Source organism: Centruroides sculpturatus, unplaced genomic scaffold (genome assembly GCF_000671375.1).
Source record: "Centruroides sculpturatus isolate CEXI.00-Female unplaced genomic scaffold, Cexi_2.0 scaffold672, whole genome shotgun sequence".
Lineage (NCBI taxonomy): Eukaryota > Metazoa > Arthropoda > Arachnida > Scorpiones > Buthidae > Centruroides > Centruroides sculpturatus.
The window spans coordinates 138138-164643 of record NW_019384845.1 but is presented as its reverse complement, the minus strand read 5'-3'; the positions used below and the strand labels follow the sequence as shown (position 1 = coordinate 164643).

The 26506-nt window shown below is 26.7% G+C and overlaps 1 protein-coding gene across 1 annotated transcript in view; it reads left to right on the top strand.

Moving 5' to 3' along the window:
• The window catches only part of LOC111630375 (lysine-specific demethylase 4C-like), a 102461-nt gene that overhangs the window by 56174 nt on the left and 19781 nt on the right, over positions 1-26506 (top strand). Inside the window, exons 3-8 of the mRNA XM_023374464.1 lie at positions 965-1140; positions 7126-7249; positions 12167-12401; positions 18583-18686; positions 22221-22358; positions 24160-24339. Of these exons, the coding sequence (XP_023230232.1) occupies positions 965-1140; positions 7126-7249; positions 12167-12401; positions 18583-18686; positions 22221-22358; positions 24160-24339 (957 nt within the window). The remainder of the gene's footprint in view (positions 1-964; positions 1141-7125; positions 7250-12166; positions 12402-18582; positions 18687-22220; positions 22359-24159; positions 24340-26506) is intronic.

Below are 26506 nucleotides of genomic sequence, written 5' to 3'. Positions count from 1 at the left end.
CCCAAATACCCTTAAACAAAGGAAAAGTACATCCTTTATGAAGGCATAGAGCCTTTACTACATGAAAATGAAAATTAATGAATACACTGTGTACAGTAATTTACCTGATAAGACAGACCTCAGAAAAATACTTTATGAGAGCTTTTATACTTTTATGAAGCTGTCTATAATAAAAATTAATTAACTAAGGAATTTTTGCCCTGCCAGGGTGTGGCCGAGTTATCTGGACTGCCGGGTTATCGAGTGCTGAGTTTTCGAGACTGTACTGTATTATAAATTATTTTATGCAGTGTATACTACAGTATAATAAAGTTTAAAATGAGAATACATTATAAAATTATTTATTTCTGTTACTTGTTATCATTTAACTTCAATGTGAGACAAATCATTCATATTAAAATGTTACAATGTTACAGAATTTTATTCTTATTGTATTTATTAACTGTATAATAAATGATGTAAAAATTCTTCTTACATATGATTAAATTTGCTAAGGTATAAAAAAGACACTTTAAAAGTGATATGGCATATCTCTTTTAAATACAAATATATTATGAATCTTTTCATATATTTTCATTTTACTATGTAAAATTATCAGTTTTGAAATTAAGAGATTTTTATAAGAAGCTTATCTATTAATGTGATTTTATGTTATAAAAGTCAAAGGATTACGTTTATAAAAAAATCACCAGTTTCTTTAAGTTTTTTTTTAACTTGTGCAAAATTTATTAGTTTATTATGAACTTTTATTTTATTTGAAAAATTATTTTTTTTACTCATGTCATTTATTTTTAATCAGCACTATATTGTTTATCTTCATGAGAGTAAATATCATTACAAAGTTTGTTGTAATATTTACTTTATCTGTGCTGGTAAAAACTGGAATTACTAAAATATTGAACTATAGTAGAATGATGTTAAAAATGAATTAAAACAAAAGATTCAAAATATTTTTATTTTTCAGATAATTCCTCCAGAAAACTGGTATCCACGTAAAAGTGGGTATGATGATTTAGAGCTGTTAATTCCTGCTCCAATTTCTCAAATGGTAACTGGACGCCAAGGTTTATATCAGCAGTATAATATTCAAAAGAAAGCAATGACAGTGAAAGAATTTAAAAAATTAGCAGAGAGTCCTCAGTAAGTATTTTATTTTCAAAATTAATTCTATAAATATATATGTGATGAAATTTGATTTTAAATATATAGTAGGCCTTTGATTTAATGGACAAAAAAATATTTAGTCCTAAAGGAAAAATTTAGAATTTTTTTTTATCAATGGAACTAAAAGGTTGTGTCAATGAATATAAATTATTCAAAGTACTGTGCATTATAGTAATAATTTATATAATAATAGCTGCACAGTAAGATATTAGATCATGTCTTTGAGGATCTAGATTTAATTTCATCTGGACACTCATAATTTATGATGAGTACTCTAGATCAGTGGTGTGCAAACTATTTTCACTTCTGACCCCCTTATTTTGTGTAAAATTTTGTTGCAATGTCTGGATAGACAGACATTTTTTTAATTGTCAACATAGTTAAAGTGAAATTCTTTCTGGTATTTGCGCTTATGTTTCTGTCCTATTGGAGGTCTGAATAAAGCACATAATTTTATGAAACAATGGTTTTTTTTTATTTATGCATATGGGTATAAATATTTATTTAATGACAAATACTTTTAAAAAACTTTTAGTGATGAATATGATGATTCTCACACCAAATATTGTATACTAAAATGGAGAAGGCACCGAGGTCGGCATTACATGTACATTTTTTTTATCGCAAGTACTTTCAACTTGCTGCTTGTTCAGTTTTCGAACATATTTGAGTATTTGTTTTGTGTTCTTAACGGCTTTGACAAACGTTCTATTCTACATCGGATTATTTCCGTTTAACTTCTTGTAAATTTCAAAATTCGCCTGATGACGACAGCTATAGGTTCGTCGAAAGTACTTGCGATAAAAAACGTACATGTAATGCCGACCTCAGTGCCTTCTCCATTTTAGTATAAAAAACTTTGTTATAAGAATTCAATGTGAGGTATGCTATTCTATTTTTATAATTAATATAATTTTATTTCACTATTTTACTGCTACCTGATACTTGTTGAAGAAAAGCCTTATATTTTTTATTGTCAAATAAAAAAATTTTTGAATTGTCAAAGAAAAAAATTTTTGAAATGTTGAATTTTTCGGGGTCGCCAAATTCAAAGAAATTTGGTTTGCACATCACTACTCTTGATTGAAATGTCATTTTGTATTTCTCACTTATGCTGGTCACTTTCATTAAAGATCAGACCTGCATATAATGGATACAATTGAGGTGCATATAGACTGCTTGTTGTGACAACAGCACACAATAAGGTTGATTACGGATTGTCAAAATCCAGTTTACCTGAAAATCCATCTAATTCTTACACTTTTGAGTATAGTGGAAAGCAAATAAGTGTTAAATATTAAGGAAGAAAGATTTCATTTTGCTTATATTATTAAATATAAATACAGTAAACTCTCACTAATCTAGCACACAATAGTATGGTCTCTCAATTATCTGGCATTCCCTCTAGTGAACAATGGTTCAGAATTATCAAAAAAAAGGTCAAAAATCACTGTTCTGAATTAATTTGAAAATATTTAAAAATTAAAGTAGGATATGTCAGGTATATAAATATATAATATATAAATTAAGCATCAAAAAATACAGCAAGAAAATGTTAATAAATAACTCTTGCAGACATTTTCTTTCATGTTAAATGGTCATCTAATTGTTTGTTGTCGAATACAATGTATAATAGCCTAAAAAACAATTCTCCAAATAATAGAGGTTATTTCAAGTGATTCATAGATTCTATTAATGATCAAATTTTGTCATGCAACAATTTTTTTTTTTCCCTCTCAGTAATGGAGAAACTCAGTTCTTTAATATCCTGATTAAAGATGTATCAGGTTAATACTGTAATGACCACGCAAAAAATAATTTTGGGACAATTCAACTTTTTTTTCTATATTTCATCAAAGACCAACAATATATAATAACAATATATAACAATAATTTAATGAAGATAAAACATAAATCTTTAAAATGACTGACAAGATATCTTTAAAATCACGTATGTGTAAAACACTTGACACCAACCTTTCTTTGTAGAATTCGATGTCAGTTACTTCAAATAGCACTGAAAAGTTTTTCAATATCAGCCAAGTCCTAGTTGTATTTATAGATGAAATGAACTGTAGAATCCTCTGGCGAAAAATTGTTACAGTAGTGTAAATAATCCTGTGAAAAGATAATGTATAAAGATATTTACTTTAAAATTGTTATTTTGTTAACTCTATACAATTACAGGTATTAGTATAATTTTTTAACATGTTAGAATGATGATTATTTTTACATTCTAAAGTTCAGGTAGAAATATAGTAAGTTGCCTAATTTTGTTTGCTGTAATTTTTGTTCATGATTATCATTAAAGGTATATACTTTAAGACTGTGTAAAGATCTGCAAATTTGTGCATGTCTTGAAAAACACATTTTTACAAATCAAATCATTGTTTTTTATTATCTTAATTCAATTAAAAGATTTTCATGCTTCAGTTGCATAGTACTTATGTAATATTTGATAAAAATGCTGGGAAAAATAAGTGCAATCTTAGAAAATTTACAAAAATTCCCAAATAGACAATACTTTACAAAAGTGTTTTTTCACTTTACCCCTTTCACATACCATCAAGAAATAAGTCTCATGGTAAAGTTGACCTTCTTTAGAGGCTTTTCATCCACCTCAATATGTAAACCGTTTAAGTCTTCCTTCTGGCAACAATACACTTTTGTAAAGTATTGTCTATTTGAGAATTTTTGTAAATTTTCTAAGTTTATACTTATTGTCCCAGCATTTTATCAAATATATGTATATTTTTTTAATTGATTGTGCCATTGCCAGAGGGAAGATTTTAACATTTTACATATTGAGGCAGATGAGAAGCATCTAAAGAAAGGTGAACTCCACCATGAGATTGTTATTTCTTGATGGTGTGCAAAAGGGACAGTGATCAGACATTTTTTAAAAGTGCTGCCTATTTGAAAATTTTTGTGAAATTTCCAAATTTATACTTACAAAATACTTTTTCAAACTTTTCATAATTTTATTATTATTATTTCTTTCTTTTAACAATCTACCATTTCTGTACTAACCTTCAAAGAGGTTTTGAAATATGGTTATCAAAAATTTTTTAAATTAACTCTAGATAACTAATCATTCGTCTACATCAGCGATTCCCAACCTGTGGTACGCGTACCCCTAGGGGTACGCGATAGGTTGTTTAGGGGTACAGAAAAAAGTTAGTTATTATGGCAGAAAAAATAATATATTATGTATCACAAACTAATAGTATTAAAAAATTATTAGGTAAAATATGTTCCTTGCAGCAATCACAACTTTATTATACATTTTTTCGTTTACTTTTAATTTAAAGTTACAATATGTAAAATTAACAATACGGGTACTCACTAAATTTCTTAAATGAGGGGTACAATCTAGAGATATGACATGTCACGGGGTACGCTAATGAAAAAAGGTTGGGAACCACTGGTCTACATGATGACGTATCTCCGCTCGAAAGTGAAATTCAGAAACTTTCCCACGCTTCCTGCCAGTCATTCTTTTTCTATCTTAATAATTTGAATAAACAGTGCAGTGTGTGATGCAATTGTGTTCACACGTCAATTAGAAATTGACTTACGGCCATCTTGTAGTTCGCTCGACGAAAGTTTAGTTTCTACGTAACTTTTATGCAAAGGCATGTACATTATGTACATTCTTATGGCTGCAGATATAAACAGTAAGTATGTGATAAATGCCATTCCATATTTGGGAAAAGGTACTGATCCTCAGAAACAAGCATTGGCTATGTTTTTCATAAAGGAAATAACATCTATTTTATATGGAACCAACTGTAGCATTACTATGGATAACAGGTTCACATCTGTATCTTTGACAGATAAACTATTGAAGTCACCTTATAATTTGACCTTAGTTGGCACTCTTAGAAGTAATGAAAATGAAATTCCTGAAAAATTAAAAAATTTTAAATCACGCACTATTGGCACTTCAATATTTTGTTACAACAGCAATAAGACATTAGTTTCAACAAAGCCAAGTCAAATAAACTTGTTTATATTTTGTCGACTATTCATGATCAACTTAACATAGATAAAAATACAGGAAAACCATAAATAATACATTTCATATAATAGTACAAAGTGTGCGGTAGACACAGTAGATCAAATGTATTCAAATATGAGACAAACCCAAAAGATGGCCACTATGCATGTTTTATAATATGCTAAACCTATTGGCAATAAACAGCTATGCTATCTATGTCTCTAATAACGTCAGAAACAAAAAATCCGATGTCCCGGTGGGATTAACTTATGAAGATGGGAGACAAACTATGGAGCACTGGCTACAACAGCGGTTACAGACAGTGCCTTTGAGGCGTGATATCAGAACCATAATACAGGATATTCTAGGTGATGTGCCCAGTGTAGAAGCTCCTACTCATTCTGCATCGAATCTACGTAAAATATGCTATTTATGTCTATCAAAAGCTCAACGAATGACAAAACACTGTTACATGAAATGCAAAAATGCATTTTGCGGCCCCCATAATGTTAACATATGTAAGCAAATGTGTGTAATCTTATTTCCTAAATATTTTGTCCTTATTTAGTTACTATTTATCCATACTATTGTGCCATGTAACAAGTTCTTATTTTTATTAAACAATTTTGTTGATATTAATATAATTTAATGTGTAGTCCGCTTGACGAATGTGTAGTTATAATGTAACTGAAGATTAAGTCTAGTTATCTAGGGTTAATACAACCAAATTTAAATAATAAGCACTAAATACAGTCAAATTTTTAATAGAGAAATATCTCTGGTTTTATATGCCATCAAGTATCCATTGATCTTTCAATCATAAAACACCAGTTGGTTCTATCAACTATCAGAAGCACAGGAGACAAGAAATAATGATTGAAAAAAATATTATGAGCATTGGAATATCTTGAATTGAAACAAATAGAGATCTCCTTCAGACTATTAATAATTTCAGATCTATGCATCACAGGCTTGCACATACATTGTAAGAAGAAGCATATGTATACAGAAATAATATAGTTTTTTTCAACAAGAATCTACAGAATTTTCAAATGAAAGTGAAGAAGAAAGTGATGAACACTGACACTACTAATCTATTGATTGAAAGTTAGTGTTTGAAAATTATTCCTTTCTCAGTAGAATTTTAGTTTAACTTTGTCACCTCAGTTCACTTTGTACGATGATTTCTTTATGTAGAAAATTTAAAATATATCTATGAAGTCTTGAGTTTAAGGTTAAATTCTAGAGTATTTAATTAAAAATTGAAAATGACACATTTTGTATTTTTGACCATCTGAAATTTCTTGAACCACTATGCAGTGTAATCACCTATGCACTTCCATTTCCATAAAAATATTTGTCTTATTATGCATCCTGTTTTCATGTTTACTTGGGTGTCATTTCTATGTACAGTATTGCATTCATTGAACCATATTATTTGCCCGCCTGCTTGCGAAAAGTATCAGTACTGAAAGGCCATAGGTCACATCTTTCATTGCCCTTTAGATTGGCTTTAAATGTGTACATTTTCAGTAATCCAGTACTCTAACTAATCTGGCATATCCCTGTGCAAGGAACAGCCAGATTAGTATATGCCTACTGTATATAATAATTTATTAATATTATACACTAAGTAATTTTTGGTATATTATCTAAATTTCTAGTTCAAATATGCTTATCAGACTATTTTTAATGGGAATAGTCAATGGAGATTATTTTTTTTATACAATTCTTAAAATAATATAATTGATTTATTATCTTATAGATTATGATTTAAATCATTGTAGTTGTAAGGATATTACATAAACTAATGAATATGTAGGCCAAAGATTAAGAATTGTGAAAACAATATCAGAGATTATATTTTTGCATCCAAGTTTATTGTTTAATATAGTATTTTTTTATACTTCATAAAATTAAAGTAGAATTTAAATTAAAATTTTAACATATTTTATTTTTAGATATCAAACACCATCTCATTTTGATTATGAAGATTTAGAGAGAAAATATTGGAAAAATATTTCCTATAATTCTCCAATATATGGAGCAGATGTTTCAGGTTCTTTATATGATCCTGAAGTAGAGGTATGTAAGTGGATTAGCATTACATAGTGATGAAATTTAAAAATACATGAAAATTATCAACTATATTGAGCTTTTTTTTTATGACAACTTATTATTCATTTATTAATGTGCTGTGCATCATATGTGCCATGCTTCATATCTGCCATGCTTCATATTTGCCATCTTATCTTTCTACACTCTTTTTTATGTAAAAAAATAAAAAACAAAGTGAGAACTTCAATACGAATGAATGAATTTTTGCTTATTCATGAATTAATAATGGAATTTTAAAAAAATTCATTTAAATGCAAATTAAAACTAATTTGTCAAAATATTTATTTTGACAAATTAGTTTACAATTCACATTTTTACTTTAAATTACACCTCTTACATCATTTAGAATAATAAATTATAGTTAATATATGTACTTAATAATAAGTAAAACAAAAAATTTTTGAAGTTATGATTGTTATTGTTTTTTAAATGTATTATAAAATTGAAATTAATATTAATAAATGAATTAATATTTATTTTAAAATTTACTTAATTTCATGTCTAAAAAATGTGTTTATTTATACACTATTAGTTTAAATATTAAGTGGAAAGGCACAGATTGTCATGAAAGACTGCAGGAGATGAAGAACTTTTGCTGCCCAATGTGCCCAGGTGCACAGGTGGACCTAACTAACTAAATTTAAATATTGAAAAGTTTGAATGATTTGCTTTAATTTGTTACTTTAATAATTTGTAAATCTAAATTTGTTGCTAATGTTATTAGATGCTTCTATCATAAAGATTAATAAATTGATCCACTCTGCTACAATTTAAATAACCGTTAAACTATCATTAAAACATTTGTCATTTTTTCAGTTTTATGAAAAATGAATAGCTTGTGATATTGGAATATTTAAATGGAAATACAGTAGAGCGTTGATTATCCGAATCAATTGGGAACTGGGGTTGTTCGGAAAATCAATGTTTCGGATAACCGATTATGTACGAAAAAATATATTAATTTATCCCATCTTGGCATTTTTCTCCATTGCGTGTCGCTTCGTGTTGAATTTTTGTTGATGTTAAGCCTAACGAAGACTATTGTATCGTAAAAAATTATTTTTTTATTTTGTACGAACAAAATAAATACTGTATATTGAAAAATATAAAAACAATAAAAAATTATACTTTAGAAGTTAATTTAGTATCAAAAACGTAAAATATTTTAGTAGCCCAAGACATAGCCAAAGATTGCAGCGCCACAGCCCTAGCGAAAATTTAAATTTTACCGACTGGAATTCTTTCGGATGATTGACTTTCAGATAATCGACGCTCTACTGTATATGAAAAAAGAAATTTAGTAAATATTCTTCTAAAAGTTTTGAGTATTTGCAAATACATTATGATTAGTTTGTTTTGTGAATAATTATTGCTTTATTTTTCACAGATATGCTATTATATTTAGCAGATCTAATGAAAAGTAAAAAAATAATTTATAAAATTTCTTTTAATTGAATGTGTATGAAGATTTTGTAAATTATTCTGTTAGCATTTGATTACATGATTTAAATTTCATATTTTAATACTAAATTATATTTATTTGAATTTCACTTTTTTATATTTTTATTAAAATATTTATATTATTGATTATTTTTAAAATTTTTACTCTTGCAATAATAAAATATTGAGTATTTGAACAAGGTAAAAAATATTTAACATGTGAAATGAAATATTAAAAGTAGTATAATTAATTTGCATAAATCTATATAAATTTTGTGAAGTAGAAATTATATCAGAGTGAGAATATTTATTATGAATTAAATGTATTGTGGAAATTGATTTATTTAGATAAAATAATACAGAAAATGCAATGTTAGTATAATAGATGTTCTAATCTGAATTTCTGATGTTACAAAAATATTATCTAAGAAATATATAAAAATTCTGTATATATTTTATTTTAAATTTTGATAAAACTATACTTTTGTGTGACGGTTAGAAAGGCAGTATTTATACAAAATAAGCAACTAATAACAACAAGAATTTTTATTCTTAGAAAAATATATTGACAGATTTATGAATTATTGTAATTTGCTTTATTTGATTTGATCATTAGTATCTGAACTGAAAAAATTTAATTTCAAATTATTCTTTCTTGTTCCTTTCAATTAATTACAATAAATCTGTGGGTAACATAAGGTTTAATCCTAGATATTTATGAATGAGAAATTAAATGTAAGAACCAAATGACTTCTGGATCAACATGTACCTGAATCAGTTACTGGTGTTGGAGAAAAGACGAATAAAAATTGTAGACGTTTTTGAACCTTACTAGTTCTTCTTCAGACAGTAAGGTTCGAAAACGTTCATGATTTTTTTTTCTTTTCTCAAACACCAGTAACTGTTTCAGGTACGTGTTGATTTCATCCTGGTGTTTTGTGAATGTAGAAGTTTATCAAGTAGACATTGCTGGATTATATCAGGCTATATTAATGCTACTATTAATAATTAAATGTTAAGTTTTTTGGCTTAAAAGTAGGTGTTAGGCACTATCTCTTGATAAATTTAATAATTATAATTAAATTAATATTTTAATAATTAATTTAGAATCTTCTGAAAAAAAAAAGAATTGGCCCAAAATAGGCCTTGAACCTAGAACTCCCACTTACTGTTCAGTTGTGTTGCCAGTTATGCTATCCAGACCTCCATCCACTACTACTAGGCCAAATTACTTACTTTTTAATTAATAATAGTATTAATTTATTTTGATATAATTCTGCAATCATTTGGCTTTAATCTAAAAATTGGGTTTTAGATGTTTATATCTGTAAATATAAGAATATTTTAAATTTATTATAGTATTGTGAAAATTAGTTAATATAGAATATGATTACCTCTTACATTATTTTTTAAGAAGAATATTTCTTGTTTTGTGAGACTGTCTAGAAGTTATCTTAGTGAAAATATTAAATATTTTTTTCAAAGCACTTTAAATTCTATAGATTATGTAGGAGAGATAAGAAATTAGCAGTCTCTTTCTCTTTCTAAATCATCTCATTGCACATAATCATATTGAACTTCTTTAAGACTAAAATTGCAAATGAATTGGTCATTCTATTCAGTTAGTGTTGTTTGAAGGTGATGAGTGTTATTGTCTGATTATAGAAAATTCTGTTATATATATATTTGCTATACATGTAAGCATAAAATCAAATAAGTTATTACTGATTCACATTCATTTCATTATCTCTCTATATTCACAAAGTCCTCTATCAAAGAGAAATTTGTAATCAAACTTTAATAATGCTACCAAAAGCATCCTTTTAAACAATTTAATCTAGATTAATATATTCCTGATTTTCTTCAGATAAGATACATTTTTAAATTATTTTGAAAACCAAATCTGATTTATATGTAAAAAGTATTATGTTTTGATTATCTTGGCATGAGGTACATCAAGACATTCATTGTAATATTGAAAGGGAAGGGGAAATATAACATTTGCTCCTCTGAAATAAAAATTAAATTTATGAAGTATTCTGTATAAATGATTTCAACATTCTTTTTGTTAAGAGATCAAGAAGTTACTGATATATAATTAATAGTTGTTTTTAAAAACTTAATTGAAGTAGCTGTTTGATGCTGAAGATAAATATTTATCTTTCTTTACTGAAATGTGAAATATTCAATCCATTAAATTTTCAATACCTTATTTGTTTTGTTAAAATCTTTTGTGAAGTCTTTAGATTCAAAATAGTTTACTAGACAATCAACAATTTCAGATTAAGTATAGTCAAATTCAAGCTTTCTGATGACTTCTAATTTATAATTTTAAGTGTGTCTTTAAAGGTATATTCATGAGTTGATCTTGATTTTGTATGGATTTAAGTAGCAATTTTATGTCTTTACTATCAGATGATATAAAACTATTTTCAAGAATAAACTTTTTTATTGTGTTAAAATTTATTAATATTTTGTTTTTATAAATTTGAAGTTTAAACTTCACACTTAAAAAAGAAAAAAAATGCAAGAAAATTTAAATTTCAAACTAAAGTTTTTTTTAAACAAAAATTTACTTCAAAAGAAGTTCATTATGATAGACTGATCCTTAAATTCAAAAACAAGCCAATTTTGTTCTAAATTACCTCTGAAATTGAGTGAGCAAAGACTCTAAATGTATAAACTATTTTCAATTTTATATTTGATTTAATTATTTTGATTATTTTTATATTTTTACACATTTATAATGTTACATTGCAACATTGTATCAGTATACCTAGGAAAGGATTATGTTCTTTATCTTAATTAAATTGGAAGTTTTTGTCAAAAAGAAAGATTTTTGTTGATTTATTAATATTAAAGATAAGATATATATAGTGTTGAATCTCTATTTAGGGAAATCATGTTGAAGAAAATTTAATATAAGAGAAACTGTACAACTGTATATCAAAAAATGTTTATATAATGAAGTTTAGAATGGAAAATATTAATTATAATCTGTTGATGCCTATAGATGACACTTATCATTTGTGTTTTTACATTTGCAATGCAAATCTGTCTTCATGAAGAAAAAGAATTCAAGGTTATGAATCAGATGATGATGAAGAAAAAGAATTTATCTACAGAAAAGTTTTACTCTTTCTGTAAATAAATTTTTACAGAAAAAAAGTAAAAATTTTTCAATAAAATTTTTTAGAATTATGAATAAATTTTATAATTTAAATACATGTTGTGATTATGTTTTTCAATATATATCTGAAAAATTATTATAGAAAATTGCCTTATAAATATTGTAGGAAGACAGTTCTTTTGTTTTTATTATGTACAGTAAATGTTTTATTGTTTAATTTATGAAGTAAAAATTTTTTATTTATATAGCATTTGTATTACTTACTTAATATGTTAAATAAAGGAAGTTTTGAAATAGAAATGAATTTATTGCAGGAATTTAATATCAATCGTTTAAATACTATATTGGATCTTGTAAATGAAGATTATGGTATTCGCATTGAAGGAGTAAACACTGCATACTTATATTTTGGAATGTGGAAAACCACATTTGCATGGCATACAGAAGATATGGACTTATATAGTATAAATTATCTTCATTTTGGTGCACCCAAGTCATGGTATGCTGTTCCACCTGAGCATGGTAGACGTTTGGAGAGACTTGCAGCAGGTAAGAGTTTTTTTNATATGATTACCTCTTACATTATTTTTTAAGAAGAATATTTCTTGTTTTGTGAGACTGTCTAGAAGTTATCTTAGTGAAAATATTAAATATTTTTTTCAAAGCACTTTAAATTCTATAGATTATGTAGGAGAGATAAGAAATTAGCAGTCTCTTTCTCTTTCTAAATCATCTCATTGCACATAATCATATTGAACTTCTTTAAGACTAAAATTGCAAATGAATTGGTCATTCTATTCAGTTAGTGTTGTTTGAAGGTGATGAGTGTTATTGTCTGATTATAGAAAATTCTGTTATATATATATTTGCTATACATGTAAGCATAAAATCAAATAAGTTATTACTGATTCACATTCATTTCATTATCTCTCTATATTCACAAAGTCCTCTATCAAAGAGAAATTTGTAATCAAACTTTAATAATGCTACCAAAAGCATCCTTTTAAACAATTTAATCTAGATTAATATATTCCTGATTTTCTTCAGATAAGATACATTTTTAAATTATTTTGAAAACCAAATCTGATTTATATGTAAAAAGTATTATGTTTTGATTATCTTGGCATGAGGTACATCAAGACATTCATTGTAATATTGAAAGGGAAGGGGAAATATAACATTTGCTCCTCTGAAATAAAAATTAAATTTATGAAGTATTCTGTATAAATGATTTCAACATTCTTTTTGTTAAGAGATCAAGAAGTTACTGATATATAATTAATAGTTGTTTTTAAAAACTTAATTGAAGTAGCTGTTTGATGCTGAAGATAAATATTTATCTTTCTTTACTGAAATGTGAAATATTCAATCCATTAAATTTTCAATACCTTATTTGTTTTGTTAAAATCTTTTGTGAAGTCTTTAGATTCAAAATAGTTTACTAGACAATCAACAATTTCAGATTAAGTATAGTCAAATTCAAGCTTTCTGATGACTTCTAATTTATAATTTTAAGTGTGTCTTTAAAGGTATATTCATGAGTTGATCTTGATTTTGTATGGATTTAAGTAGCAATTTTATGTCTTTACTATCAGATGATATAAAACTATTTTCAAGAATAAACTTTTTTATTGTGTTAAAATTTATTAATATTTTGTTTTTATAAATTTGAAGTTTAAACTTCACACTTAAAAAAGAAAAAAAATGCAAGAAAATTTAAATTTCAAACTAAAGTTTTTTTTAAACAAAAATTTACTTCAAAAGAAGTTCATTATGATAGACTGATCCTTAAATTCAAAAACAAGCCAATTTTGTTCTAAATTACCTCTGAAATTGAGTGAGCAAAGACTCTAAATGTATAAACTATTTTCAATTTTATATTTGATTTAATTATTTTGATTATTTTTATATTTTTACACATTTATAATGTTACATTGCAACATTGTATCAGTATACCTAGGAAAGGATTATGTTCTTTATCTTAATTAAATTGGAAGTTTTTGTCAAAAAGAAAGATTTTTGTTGATTTATTAATATTAAAGATAAGATATATATAGTGTTGAATCTCTATTTAGGGAAATCATGTTGAAGAAAATTTAATATAAGAGAAACTGTACAACTGTATATCAAAAAATGTTTATATAATGAAGTTTAGAATGGAAAATATTAATTATAATCTGTTGATGCCTATAGATGACACTTATCATTTGTGTTTTTACATTTGCAATGCAAATCTGTCTTCATGAAGAAAAAGAATTCAAGGTTATGAATCAGATGATGATGAAGAAAAAGAATTTATCTACAGAAAAGTTTTACTCTTTCTGTAAATAAATTTTTACAGAAAAAAAGTAAAAATTTTTCAATAAAATTTTTTAGAATTATGAATAAATTTTATAATTTAAATACATGTTGTGATTATGTTTTTCAATATATATCTGAAAAATTATTATAGAAAATTGCCTTATAAATATTGTAGGAAGACAGTTCTTTTGTTTTTATTATGTACAGTAAATGTTTTATTGTTTAATTTATGAAGTAAAAATTTTTTATTTATATAGCGTTTGTATTACTTACTTAATATGTTAAATAAAGGAAGTTTTGAAATAGAAATGAATTTATTGCAGGAATTTAATATCAATCGTTTAAATACTATATTGGATCTTGTAAATGAAGATTATGGTATTCGCATTGAAGGAGTAAACACTGCATACTTATATTTTGGAATGTGGAAAACCACATTTGCATGGCATACAGAAGATATGGACTTATATAGTATAAATTATCTTCATTTTGGTGCACCCAAGTCATGGTATGCTGTTCCACCTGAGCATGGTAGACGTTTGGAGAGACTTGCAGCAGGTAAGAGTTTTTTTTTATAATAAATAGTTTCTTAATGTATGAAATAACATAACATAGTTCTTGTTGTATTATATTGATTTGTAAATAATATATATTTACAAATCACATTTTTCTGTGGATCTGTGAGATAGCTATCACAATTTAAATTATTTTTCTTTTCCTGTAACATTGAAGAAATAAGAGTGCTGCACATCCAAGCAATAAAAACACATATTTATAGACAGATAATGGAACAATAATTAAGAGTATTATTTAATCTGTGTTCTGTGTGAGTAATCTGATCAGTGACCATTGATTTTACTTAATGGACCTTCACTAGTTGTCTTATATAGTAAGAGGTTGGTATTCCTTTTGATGGATTTCTATTGCTTAATGAACTTACATGATACATAAATGCTATATTTTGTTGCCAGTTCTTCTACTTCTGTTATAGTTGGATACATTGTAGATGTTATTAGCTGGTGATCATGATTATCTTTGAAGAAAATAATTATAATGTACTTCTGATGCATTAATAACACAATAAATAGCAATAAGCTTATCTGAACTGTTAATTTTTTCAACAATTTTAGACACAGTTGGAAAAAGGAAATGAAAATTTATTTTTTCTGTGTTATTAGTGGACTTAATTCAGTCAAACATTACAACAGGCTCTTAAATTAAACACTTATTGGAACAATTTTGTACTGTTTCTAAATGCAGCATTAGATGTACCATATAGGAGGGTTACTTTGTGTGGATTTTAGTTGAAAGCTTAATCTCTTCAAAACAAAAAGTTATGTTAACTTTTAAAACATAAAATTGCTAAGTGTGATCTGTTCTTCACATTCACATACAGGGAAAAATTCTTTCTTAAAATGAAAAGCTGTGTAAGAACAATTTATGATCAGTATTGGATATAGGACAAGAGGGTTGTTAATCATTTATCATTTTTTTTAAAATCTAAATTAATGTTACATTTAATATAAGAATATATTGATCAAGTTTTTTAAAAACTCTCAACTAATTTTTACTAACATTTGGAATGGCTAGTAAAAGGATAGTATCACAAATATCAGAAAAACAAAATAATTTTAAAGAAATAAGAGAAAAAAAATAGTTATTGTTGTGAGCTATATTGAAAAGAAGTAAAAACCCATCATAGAAACATCTTATAAACATTAAATATTACAAAAAGTTCTTTAAAAAATTCTCATATCTCTTACACTATGTATTAACAGCTTTAATATAAATGATGGCAATACAGTAATATGTATTACCTGACCTTCACTCTTAATTTTTACTACGTAGAATTCGATATAATATGTTAACTTTCAACATAGTACAAATGAACAAACCAACTTGTTGCCCACCAAAATTTAAGCGTAATCAATCTAGATGACATGGAGGTAACTTCACACAAACACAACTGCAAGTGTAACAAGGTCCATTCAGAAAAATTATAAAACTATGAATAAGTCAATTTATTTTCACAAAAATTAAGAAACCAAAAGTGACTATTTTTTTACTATGCTGAAAGTAGATCCTGGATTAACCATAATACCTTTTAGTTTGGTCTCTAGCCGTCCACATCCAGCACAGTAAATTTATCCTTTCTTGTAGTTTCTAGAACTAAACTTAAGCTCAAATTACTACATTATTTTTTAGGCTATATTGAAGTTAATTCCTAATTAAATATTTGAATTTGACTTAAAGAAACAGTTAAGCTGAATTCTTGCATAAAGATCAATAATTAGAAATTAATTTTGAATTTAATTAAATAATTAAGAAAATTCTAGAAATAAAGATTATTTAGAATGGGATTTGAATCCTTCTCCAATCAAGATTCTATATAATAGTCCAACATTGTCTAACAGTTTAGGGTTAAATTTGGCTGATGTTTTGGGTTTTAGTTATATTATACAGCAAGGGTTGGCAACACTTTTGTTGTTAAGGGCATAATAAAACTTTTAAAAACCATTGAGAGCACATTTTGAAAAACTGTCACAATGTTGTAATAAACAAAATAATTATTTTGAAATATGTACAGTAGACCCCCTATAATGCGGGTTCATATAATGCGGATTCGTATATCGAGGCGAAAAAATTGCAACTGTATAAAGACGCTAACAGAGACTCGTAAAATGAGGTAAAACATCATCGCCAACTCGTGTCATGACAGGATTGGTCGAATCTGGACCAATAGTGGATGAGCAGCTGAACTACTTACACGCTACAGAGAATTTAGGCGGGTAAGTTGAGTTTACTATCGTCTGTACAGTATATAGGCCTAAATTAGGTACTGTAAGTCTAATACAGTACTATAATTTTATACATTTCTTGTGAAAAAAACATTTCTTATTCAACGGCCATAAAAATTATTTCTATTAATGATGTCTCCAAAGTTCAACGAATTTTTCACAGAAAATAACTTATCAGAAAATGCACCCATCGTTTGGTGCACTGCTCCACGATGAAAACAAGCTTAAGCAATGGCTACCGCGTTATAGGGGGGTCGACTGTATACAGTCGATGCCCATATAACGCGATAGATACGTTTCGCTTTATAAGAATTTTGCATTGTAGGAATCCTTAAATACATGAGCCAATCACAGCCCAGCACGTGTGCAGTTTACGGATTATGGCTGTTTGAAAGGTTTTCTTCCATAAAATTAATTGATTCTAGACTAATTAGACTTAACATTTCTAAAACACACAATTTTTTGGGAATAATCCATATAAACTATGCTATAAACAAAAAATTGTAGGATTACTTACCGAGTGTTCATCGTTCAACGACGCCATTGCTTAACCTTGTTTTCGTCGTAGAGCGGCACATTGAATGGGAATGCGCATGTTTCCTGATAAATTATTTTTCTGTGAAAAATTTGCTGAACTTTGGAGACATCATTAATATAAATATAATTTTTATGGACATTAAATAATAAATTGTTTTTAGTAGGTCCGCTGCTTGCTTAAACTCAACGGTTTGTGCAATATCCACTATTGGTCTAGATTCAACCAATCCTGTTGCGACACGAGTCAGCGATGACATTTTACCATTATATAGGAGTTTCTTTTAGCGTGTTTATATGAATATGGTTGCAATTTTTTCGCTGTTATATACGAATCCGAATTATATAAACCCGTTTTATAGGTGGGTCTACTGTATTTATATAAAATAAAGATTATACATGCATTTAATAACTAAAAAATTAAAATTAAAAGTACATACATAACATAATTTGATTTTATATTATGTTAAGTAAAACTAAAAGTATATATATTTGCATTTGCATGACTATGGTTCTAGAGGATGTCACTGGTGCCACATTGCCACTGAAATGTACCACTGGCTCTGCATTGTTGACCCTGTTATACAGAACACAGACAACACATTACACCACACTATATTTTATGTTTGCTGCGTAATAACTAAATATAATTGCACTGGAGTGTAAATAATAAGTACTGGGCTATCATTACTTTGGTTGTTATGCATCCTAGTCTCTTTTGAACAAATCCTTTCTCAAATCCTATGAAAGATAATGGTATAGTTTGAATTACAATGCCATAGAGGATTTCAAGATCAGTACAAAATATTTTTGTCCAGTTAAAATACTCAGAAGAAGCAGACTTCAAAAATTAATAATGGTGAGCTGTATAAGGTTTTGCATGGTCCTGTATGATCAAAGCTATTTAGAGAAGCCTTACATGGTTTCATCACTCATTCTTTTGGTTACTATGAAGTGAGCCTACTACATTAACTTATAAATTATTAGAAACTAAAATGAATATTCTTTTTCATATGATTTTAGTCAATTAATTTATTATAATTTAACCTCTAATTATCTTTATTTGAATAAAATCTTTAAATTTTTAATAATTTCAGGCTTTTTTGCAAGCAATTTTGCTGCTTGTCCAGCTTTTCTTCGACATAAAATGACTCTTATTTCACCTCAGATACTTAAGAAGTACTCCATTCCTTTTAATAAGGTACTGTGTTTTTAGCAATAATTACTTTATTGTTGATAATTTAATTTTTAACTATGTGAAAAGAAATACACTTGGAAACTGTAAAAAGAAATTATTTTTTTTTCTGTACTTATATGTTTATAACAAGAATTGAATGTGACCAATATATGTATGTTCTAAAGGAGATATATAATCTACAAAGAATAGCTAACAATTTTTATTAAAATGTATGTATATTGGATATATATGCAAGTAATTTATGAATTAACTTCAGTTCATTTTAAGTTAAAAATAGCATTTTTAAAATTTAAAATTATAAAACAATCTCTTCTTACATAAAAAGAGTCTTCTTACATAATTCTTGTAACATAGTATTTCTACTAATAATAATTGTATAATTTTATAACCTTTTTTTGTAAACACACTACTTTTCTTGTTTAATATACTATTATAGTTAATTTGAACTTTGAGATAACAAAACTTTATTTTTTCATTTAGTAGATATAAAGTGAAGCAGTAAATTATATTGTTAATCAAAATTGTAAAAATTGAAAAACGCATTAAATAACTACAACACAAACTATAATTTTTTTTTAAAGTGCAAATCTATGTTTCATTTTGAAAGAATTGCAATCAAATGTTTTAATTTCCACTTGATGATTGAAAGCATGGAGAATAAATATTTGAAATTATTATTATTTTGTATTATTACAATAAAACAACTTTTCAGCTTTCTTTACAATGTAGAAAATATTTTGTCAGTTCATCTTATTTTGTAGAAAAGAGATGAAATAAATGTATGATAGATAAGTTATTTAGTATGAGGATCATAACAACACAGATCTATGAACTGAGACTTGATAAAGAGTTTGTTAATACAGTCAAACCTTGGGTTATGAATGTCCCTGTTTATGAATAAAATTTTGAATGCCACATTTACTCAAATTACTGCATGATAACTCAGTTTCTGAACAAGCTACTCAGCAAGAGCATCAATAGATGGTTCTTGCTGAGTAGCTTGTTATAAATTTCATATACTTTCTATGTTAAAGAAAGTTGACAGCTTGACCAATCAACAACAGGACTACTGATTCAGAAGTTAGTGGCACCGAGATTGATTAATGTTATGTAATGAATCATTGATGATGTTGCTGTTTAAATTACATTTCAATGTGCATGTGGGAAAAATACTATTTTTCAGTACACACCACAGTTGAATTTAAATCAAATTAATTAATAAAAACTGCATTAATTGACATTCACTTAATATAAATGGCATTTAAGAATTCGTGTTTAAATATGCTTAAGTTAAATTAGATGACAAAAATGTATTAATATAGTATGATATATATTATAATATTAATATTTATTAATACTAGGTACTTGCTATCATTAAATGTATTTACTAACTTAAAGTAGTTATTCTAATATAAATAACTACTTTAAGTTAGGAGATACATTTAACTAGGTAGTCAGTTAATTAAAATTAAAAAATAATTAAATTTAAAAATAATAATTAAAACTGGCCTTTACACCAAAACTTTAATTAATTAATTAAAATTGAAATCAAATCAATTGAAACACAATATTTTGGAAATTGTGAATAAAGTACTTGTCTGTCTTGATAGATTTGGTTATATTTCATTTTGGCAGTCAGAGTTGAGTCTCTATTTATAGTGCTTCTTTTAAAGTGTTGGTTTCAGTTGATGGTGACAGAATGTTTTGCTTTTAATATATATGTAGAATAAATATAGATATAGATAAAGTAATATTATATATAACATTATATTGCCTTTATAGGCATTTTATGCATGAAATACAGCTATAAAGGTAAAAAAAACAGAAAAAAGGTTTTGTTTTGGGGTCGTGGAATGGATTAATTCATTTTACATTGTTTCTTATGGGAAAATGTGTTTCACTTTGAGAACAAATCAGTTTCCAAACAACTTTTAGAAATGAATTAGGTTCATAAACTGAGGTTTGACTGTAATTGTGGTTTTATTTTTTTCCATAGCATGTTTCATATGTTATAGAAAAAAAAATCAGTAATAATAATTCAGAACAGAATGATTATACACAAGTTTGAATTGGATTATGATGGTTTACAGCAGGTAGATGCAAGGATGCCTAGGAGGAGGAGCAAAAGGATCAAATTGCCTTGGGCCCTTAGGAAGTACAGTCTCTGTACAATGTGTTTTTTGTTTACTTTCTTTACTTTCATATAATAATTTAATTTGCTCTAGGGCTCCAAAATGTATTTTGCCTCAGGATCCATTACCCTCTGGATGTTCTTGAGTGGATGAAACTATATGAGGAAAAGTTACATTGAACACAAAAGTTGTAAATTAGCAAAAAAAAAACTAACTAAATTTCAAACTATGTAGACCTGTGTATTAGAAGTTTTATTATAACTATAATTGTTTCTGTCATCAAAATAAGTTATAATAATTAGTTTATTAACTGTTTATATTTAAATTAAATTTTAATTTAAATTAAAATTAAACATAGAACTGATACTATACTGATGGAAATAGTTAATAAAGTCATCAATTTATAATGATAAACAGATATGATTTTTCTTTGAATGATGGCCAATTATCATTTAAATCTACACCATTTTAATAGTTATAACAAAAATCACATGGGAGAACAAAATATTTGAGATTTTAAAGCTTATTTTAATGAATAAATAGAAAAAGAAATTAACTCTAGGAAAAATTGTTTTTAATACAACATAAATAATTATTACAAATATAATGTTTTAAACTATTACATTTTATGTAATAGTTTAAACTGTATCTGTGAGATAGTTTTGAGCATTTTATGTTGTTAATTTTTATTTAAAAGTATGTGATATTGCTTATTATTGAAGGTGTTATATAGTTTAGGTATTTAACAAAACTATTGGAAAATTAAATTTAAGTGAAATTTTTATTGATTTCAAAGAAACATTTAGAAAATTATGTAATGTTTATATACTTAAATTTGATACCAAAATAGTATAAGAATTCTCTAGAATTGAAAGAATAGACATTATATAAAATATGCTAAAATAAATAAAAGAAATTAATCATTATAATAATTATGAGAAAATTGTATTGTTTATTTATTGGGACATTGTCACAATGCCAAGCTGCAATTTTTAATAATTTTTTTAATTTAAAATATATGCTCTCTACTTTAAATTAGTAGTTTCTTGCTCCTGTACTGTACATCATACTTTTTTGTTTGTAATAGAATGGTGCTGGTCATCTACCTAACTTCTTTCGGGAAAATTTTTGAATTGAAATAACATGACATTTGGTTTTCACTGGAAGTTTGTATATATTCAATTAGGACATCCTTCCTCTAAGCTTTCTGTACCTGGTCTCTGTTTATCCATCTAACTTTGTTCTCAAGATTAAAGAGTGTCAGGCAGACAATAGTGGGAATTTTTAGGTCTACAATATTTTCAAATTGCAGCCCAATAAGATATTAATTGAAATATTCAAATATTTTTTAAAAATAATTCTTTAAATTTTTATTAATACAAAATAATTATTTTGATTTTAATAGATTACACAAGAGCCTGGAGAATTTATGATAACCTTTCCTTATGGTTATCATGCAGGATTTAATCATGGTTTTAATTGTGCAGAATCAACTAATTTTGCAATGCCCAGATGGATCGAATATGGCAAGAGAGCTTTACAGGTAATTATAATTTTTATTATATTTATTTTTATTAAATATAGGTTAAATATCTTTAATAAAATAAACTACTTTAAAAGAATAAGTTCTTTAAAAACTAATTGTAAATTAGTTTGAAAATATTATCTTTGAGGCTTAATCACTGTACACAAAATAGAGTTGTGGAATGTTCTAAGTCAATAGAAAAATGTGACCAGAGGGTCAGCACCAGACCGGTGACGCCTATGTCAGGACTGACAACACTGTATCCTCTAAGACAGATACAAAAACCTTGTTGGCTACTGTTTCAATTTTTGTGTGAGCGGTCACGTATGTAGACACTAGGGGTCCAGGATGGAGACTGCCTGAGAGACAATGTGACCGAAAGACGTGCACATTACAACTTAATTATAAAGGAAAAAATACCTGTTTATTTTTGTGAATTATTTACATGTATACATAGGATAACAGAGTTCTGTTATATCTTTCAAATAGTGGCTTAAATTGGATAAAGCTATATAGCATAACATAATTGATTATTGAAGTTAATGGGTTCCTAGCTGAGAGAGAGAGAGAGCTTACATTATTATACGCAATGTGAAATACCTTGATTGGTAGGTTGATTGATGCTGCGGATTGCCATGACAAAGGGGTGAAGAGGTTTTGCTGGATTGAGTAATACTCCTGGATGGGGCAGTTTTTGGTTGGATGTCCAGTAGGTAAACACAGCTATGGTTCGGCGACGGCAGTGATTGAAGGGATTGTCAGTGGAGCATGGCTGGAATACACTTGCACAAGGATATGGATAGGCAAACTCGCTTTTCGATTTCGATGTTCATCTTTTTATTTTGGGGGGAACCTCTCCCTTCAAGCAAAGGTGGCAATGCTAAAGTTTTGACCAATAGATAAATTTCAGATGAAAGTTCCTGGTGACACATACATTCGGAAAGATGTGCCACCTTTGGAAAGGAAGTAAATCCAGGGAAAGATGCAATCACATCCTTCCATTTATTTTACTAAGTGTTGGAAAAATTTTTCTTTAATGCATAAATTTTACATATTCTATATTCTTGATTAATTTGATATATTTTGTTGTGGTTAATTAAAATTTCCATCTCATCTGGTCTCTCACAAAAAAATATTTAATAAATACATTTAAAATATTTTAAATTTCAAAATATAAATTGTGGAGCTAATTTTAATATAAATTTTTTTTTGTTGATTTTTTCGTCTGATGGTGAGATTATTATTAATCATCAAAGACAAGTCTGTCCAAAAGGGACCTTGGATGTGTATGTGTAAAGTCTGATAAATGGTGGTCAGCTTCAAAAAATACGTATTTCAGTGCTTGTTTTAGTAGATATAAAGCAGAACCACCCCATTGGTGAGATGGATGAAGAGTAAGACGTCTGTGTGTCACCGATTCCTTTTAATTGGATGTTTGTGTTTTTTTAAAGGGCTTTTTTTTTTTCTTTTTTACCTTTTACACAGCATGAAGCCTAAAAAGGAAGGCCTGTTGCCATGGATGTGTATGTGTAAAGTCTGGAATACAAAATAAATGGTGGTCCCTTTTGGACGGACTTGTCTTCGATGATTAATTTAATATAAATTTTATTATATAATTAAAAGTTGAATTTATTAACTGAATGAATTAGACATAAATATATAAGTACTAGAAAATACACTAGTTAAATATTCTGCTAATATTTTTGTACAGTTAGCGTTTTTAAAATTTTTTACTTTATTTTTAACAAGTTTTATTTAGTCTTGTAATTATAATTATCTGTAATTTTAATGCAATATATTGAATTTACATATTTTACAGTGTACTTGTCGAAAAGATTGTGTGAAGATAAGTATGGATGTATTTGTTAGAAAATTTCAGTCTGAAAAATATGAACTTTGGCGACAAGGAAAAGATTTAGGATGTCATCCTGAGGATCCTTCTAGAAATACTGTTGCACCACCACCTAGTAAATTTGAACTTATTATTGCTTCAAGAAGGTATTGATAATTATTGTTATATATACAAGATGGTAAAGATCAATTATAATAATAGGTCTTGGTCAAAAAATTTTTATATCATTAAAATAGAAATGTCATTATATGGTAAATTTAAAGTAATTAATACAAGATTTTTGATTCTAGCATATTCTAATTTTGTAAATTATTTGGTTATTAATTTAAATAGCACAAATGACNAAATTTAAAAATAATAATTAAAACTGGCCTTTACACCAAAACTTTAATTAATTAATTAAAATTGAAATCAAATCAATTGAAACACAATATTTTGGAAATTGTGAATAAAGTACTTGTCTGTCTTGATAGATTTGGTTATATTTCATTTTGGCAGTCAGAGTTGAGTCTCTATTTATAGTGCTTCTTTTAAAGTGTTGGTTTCAGTTGATGGTGACAGAATGTTTTGCTTTTAATATATATGTAGAATAAATATAGATATAGATAAAGTAATATTATATATAACATTATATTGCCTTTATAGGCATTTTATGCATGAAATACAGCTATAAAGGTAAAAAAAACAGAAAAAAGGTTTTGTTTTGGGGTCGTGGAATGGATTAATTCATTTTACATTGTTTCTTATGGGAAAATGTGTTTCACTTTGAGAACAAATCAGTTTCCAAACAACTTTTAGAAATGAATTAGGTTCATAAACTGAGGTTTGACTGTAATTGTGGTTTTATTTTTTTCCATAGCATGTTTCATATGTTATAGAAAAAAAAATCAGTAATAATAATTCAGAACAGAATGATTATACACAAGTTTGAATTGGATTATGATGGTTTACAGCAGGTAGATGCAAGGATGCCTAGGAGGAGGAGCAAAAGGATCAAATTGCCTTGGGCCCTTAGGAAGTACAGTCTCTGTACAATGTGTTTTTTGTTTACTTTCTTTACTTTCATATAATAATTTAATTTGCTCTAGGGCTCCAAAATGTATTTTGCCTCAGGATCCATTACCCTCTGGATGTTCTTGAGTGGATGAAACTATATGAGGAAAAGTTACATTGAACACAAAAGTTGTAAATTAGCAAAAAAAAAACTAACTAAATTTCAAACTATGTAGACCTGTGTATTAGAAGTTTTATTATAACTATAAACATTGAACACACAAGTTGTAAATTAGCAAAAAAAAACTAACTAAATTTCAAACTATGTAGACCTGTGTATTAGAAGTTTTATTATAACTATAATTGTTTCTGTCATCAAAATAAGTTATAATAATTAGTTTATTAACTGTTTATATTTAAATTAAATTTTAATTTAAATTAAAATTAAACATAGAACTGATACTATACTGATGGAAATAGTTAATAAAGTCATCAATTTATAATGATAAACAGATATGATTTTTCTTTGAATGATGGCCAATTATCATTTAAATCTACACCATTTTAATAGTTATAACAAAAATCACATGGGAGAACAAAATATTTGAGATTTTAAAGCTTATTTTAATGAATAAATAGAAAAAGAAATTAACTCTAGGAAAAATTGTTTTTAATACAACATAAATAATTATTACAAATATAATGTTTTAAACTATTACATTTTATGTAATAGTTTAAACTGTATCTGTGAGATAGTTTTGAGCATTTTATGTTGTTAATTTTTATTTAAAAGTATGTGATATTGCTTATTATTGAAGGTGTTATATAGTTTAGGTATTTAACAAAACTATTGGAAAATTAAATTTAAGTGAAATTTTTATTGATTTCAAAGAAACATTTAGAAAATTATGTAATGTTTATATACTTAAATTTGATACCAAAATAGTATAAGAATTCTCTAGAATTGAAAGAATAGACATTATATAAAATATGCTAAAATAAATAAAAGAAATTAATCATTATAATAATTATGAGAAAATTGTATTGTTTATTTATTGGGACATTGTCACAATGCCAAGCTGCAATTTTTAATAATTTTTTTAATTTAAAATATATGCTCTCTACTTTAAATTAGTAGTTTCTTGCTCCTGTACTGTACATCATACTTTTTTGTTTGTAATAGAATGGTGCTGGTCATCTACCTAACTTCTTTCGGGAAAATTTTTGAATTGAAATAACATGACATTTGGTTTTCACTGGAAGTTTGTATATATTCAATTAGGACATCCTTCCTCTAAGCTTTCTGTACCTGGTCTCTGTT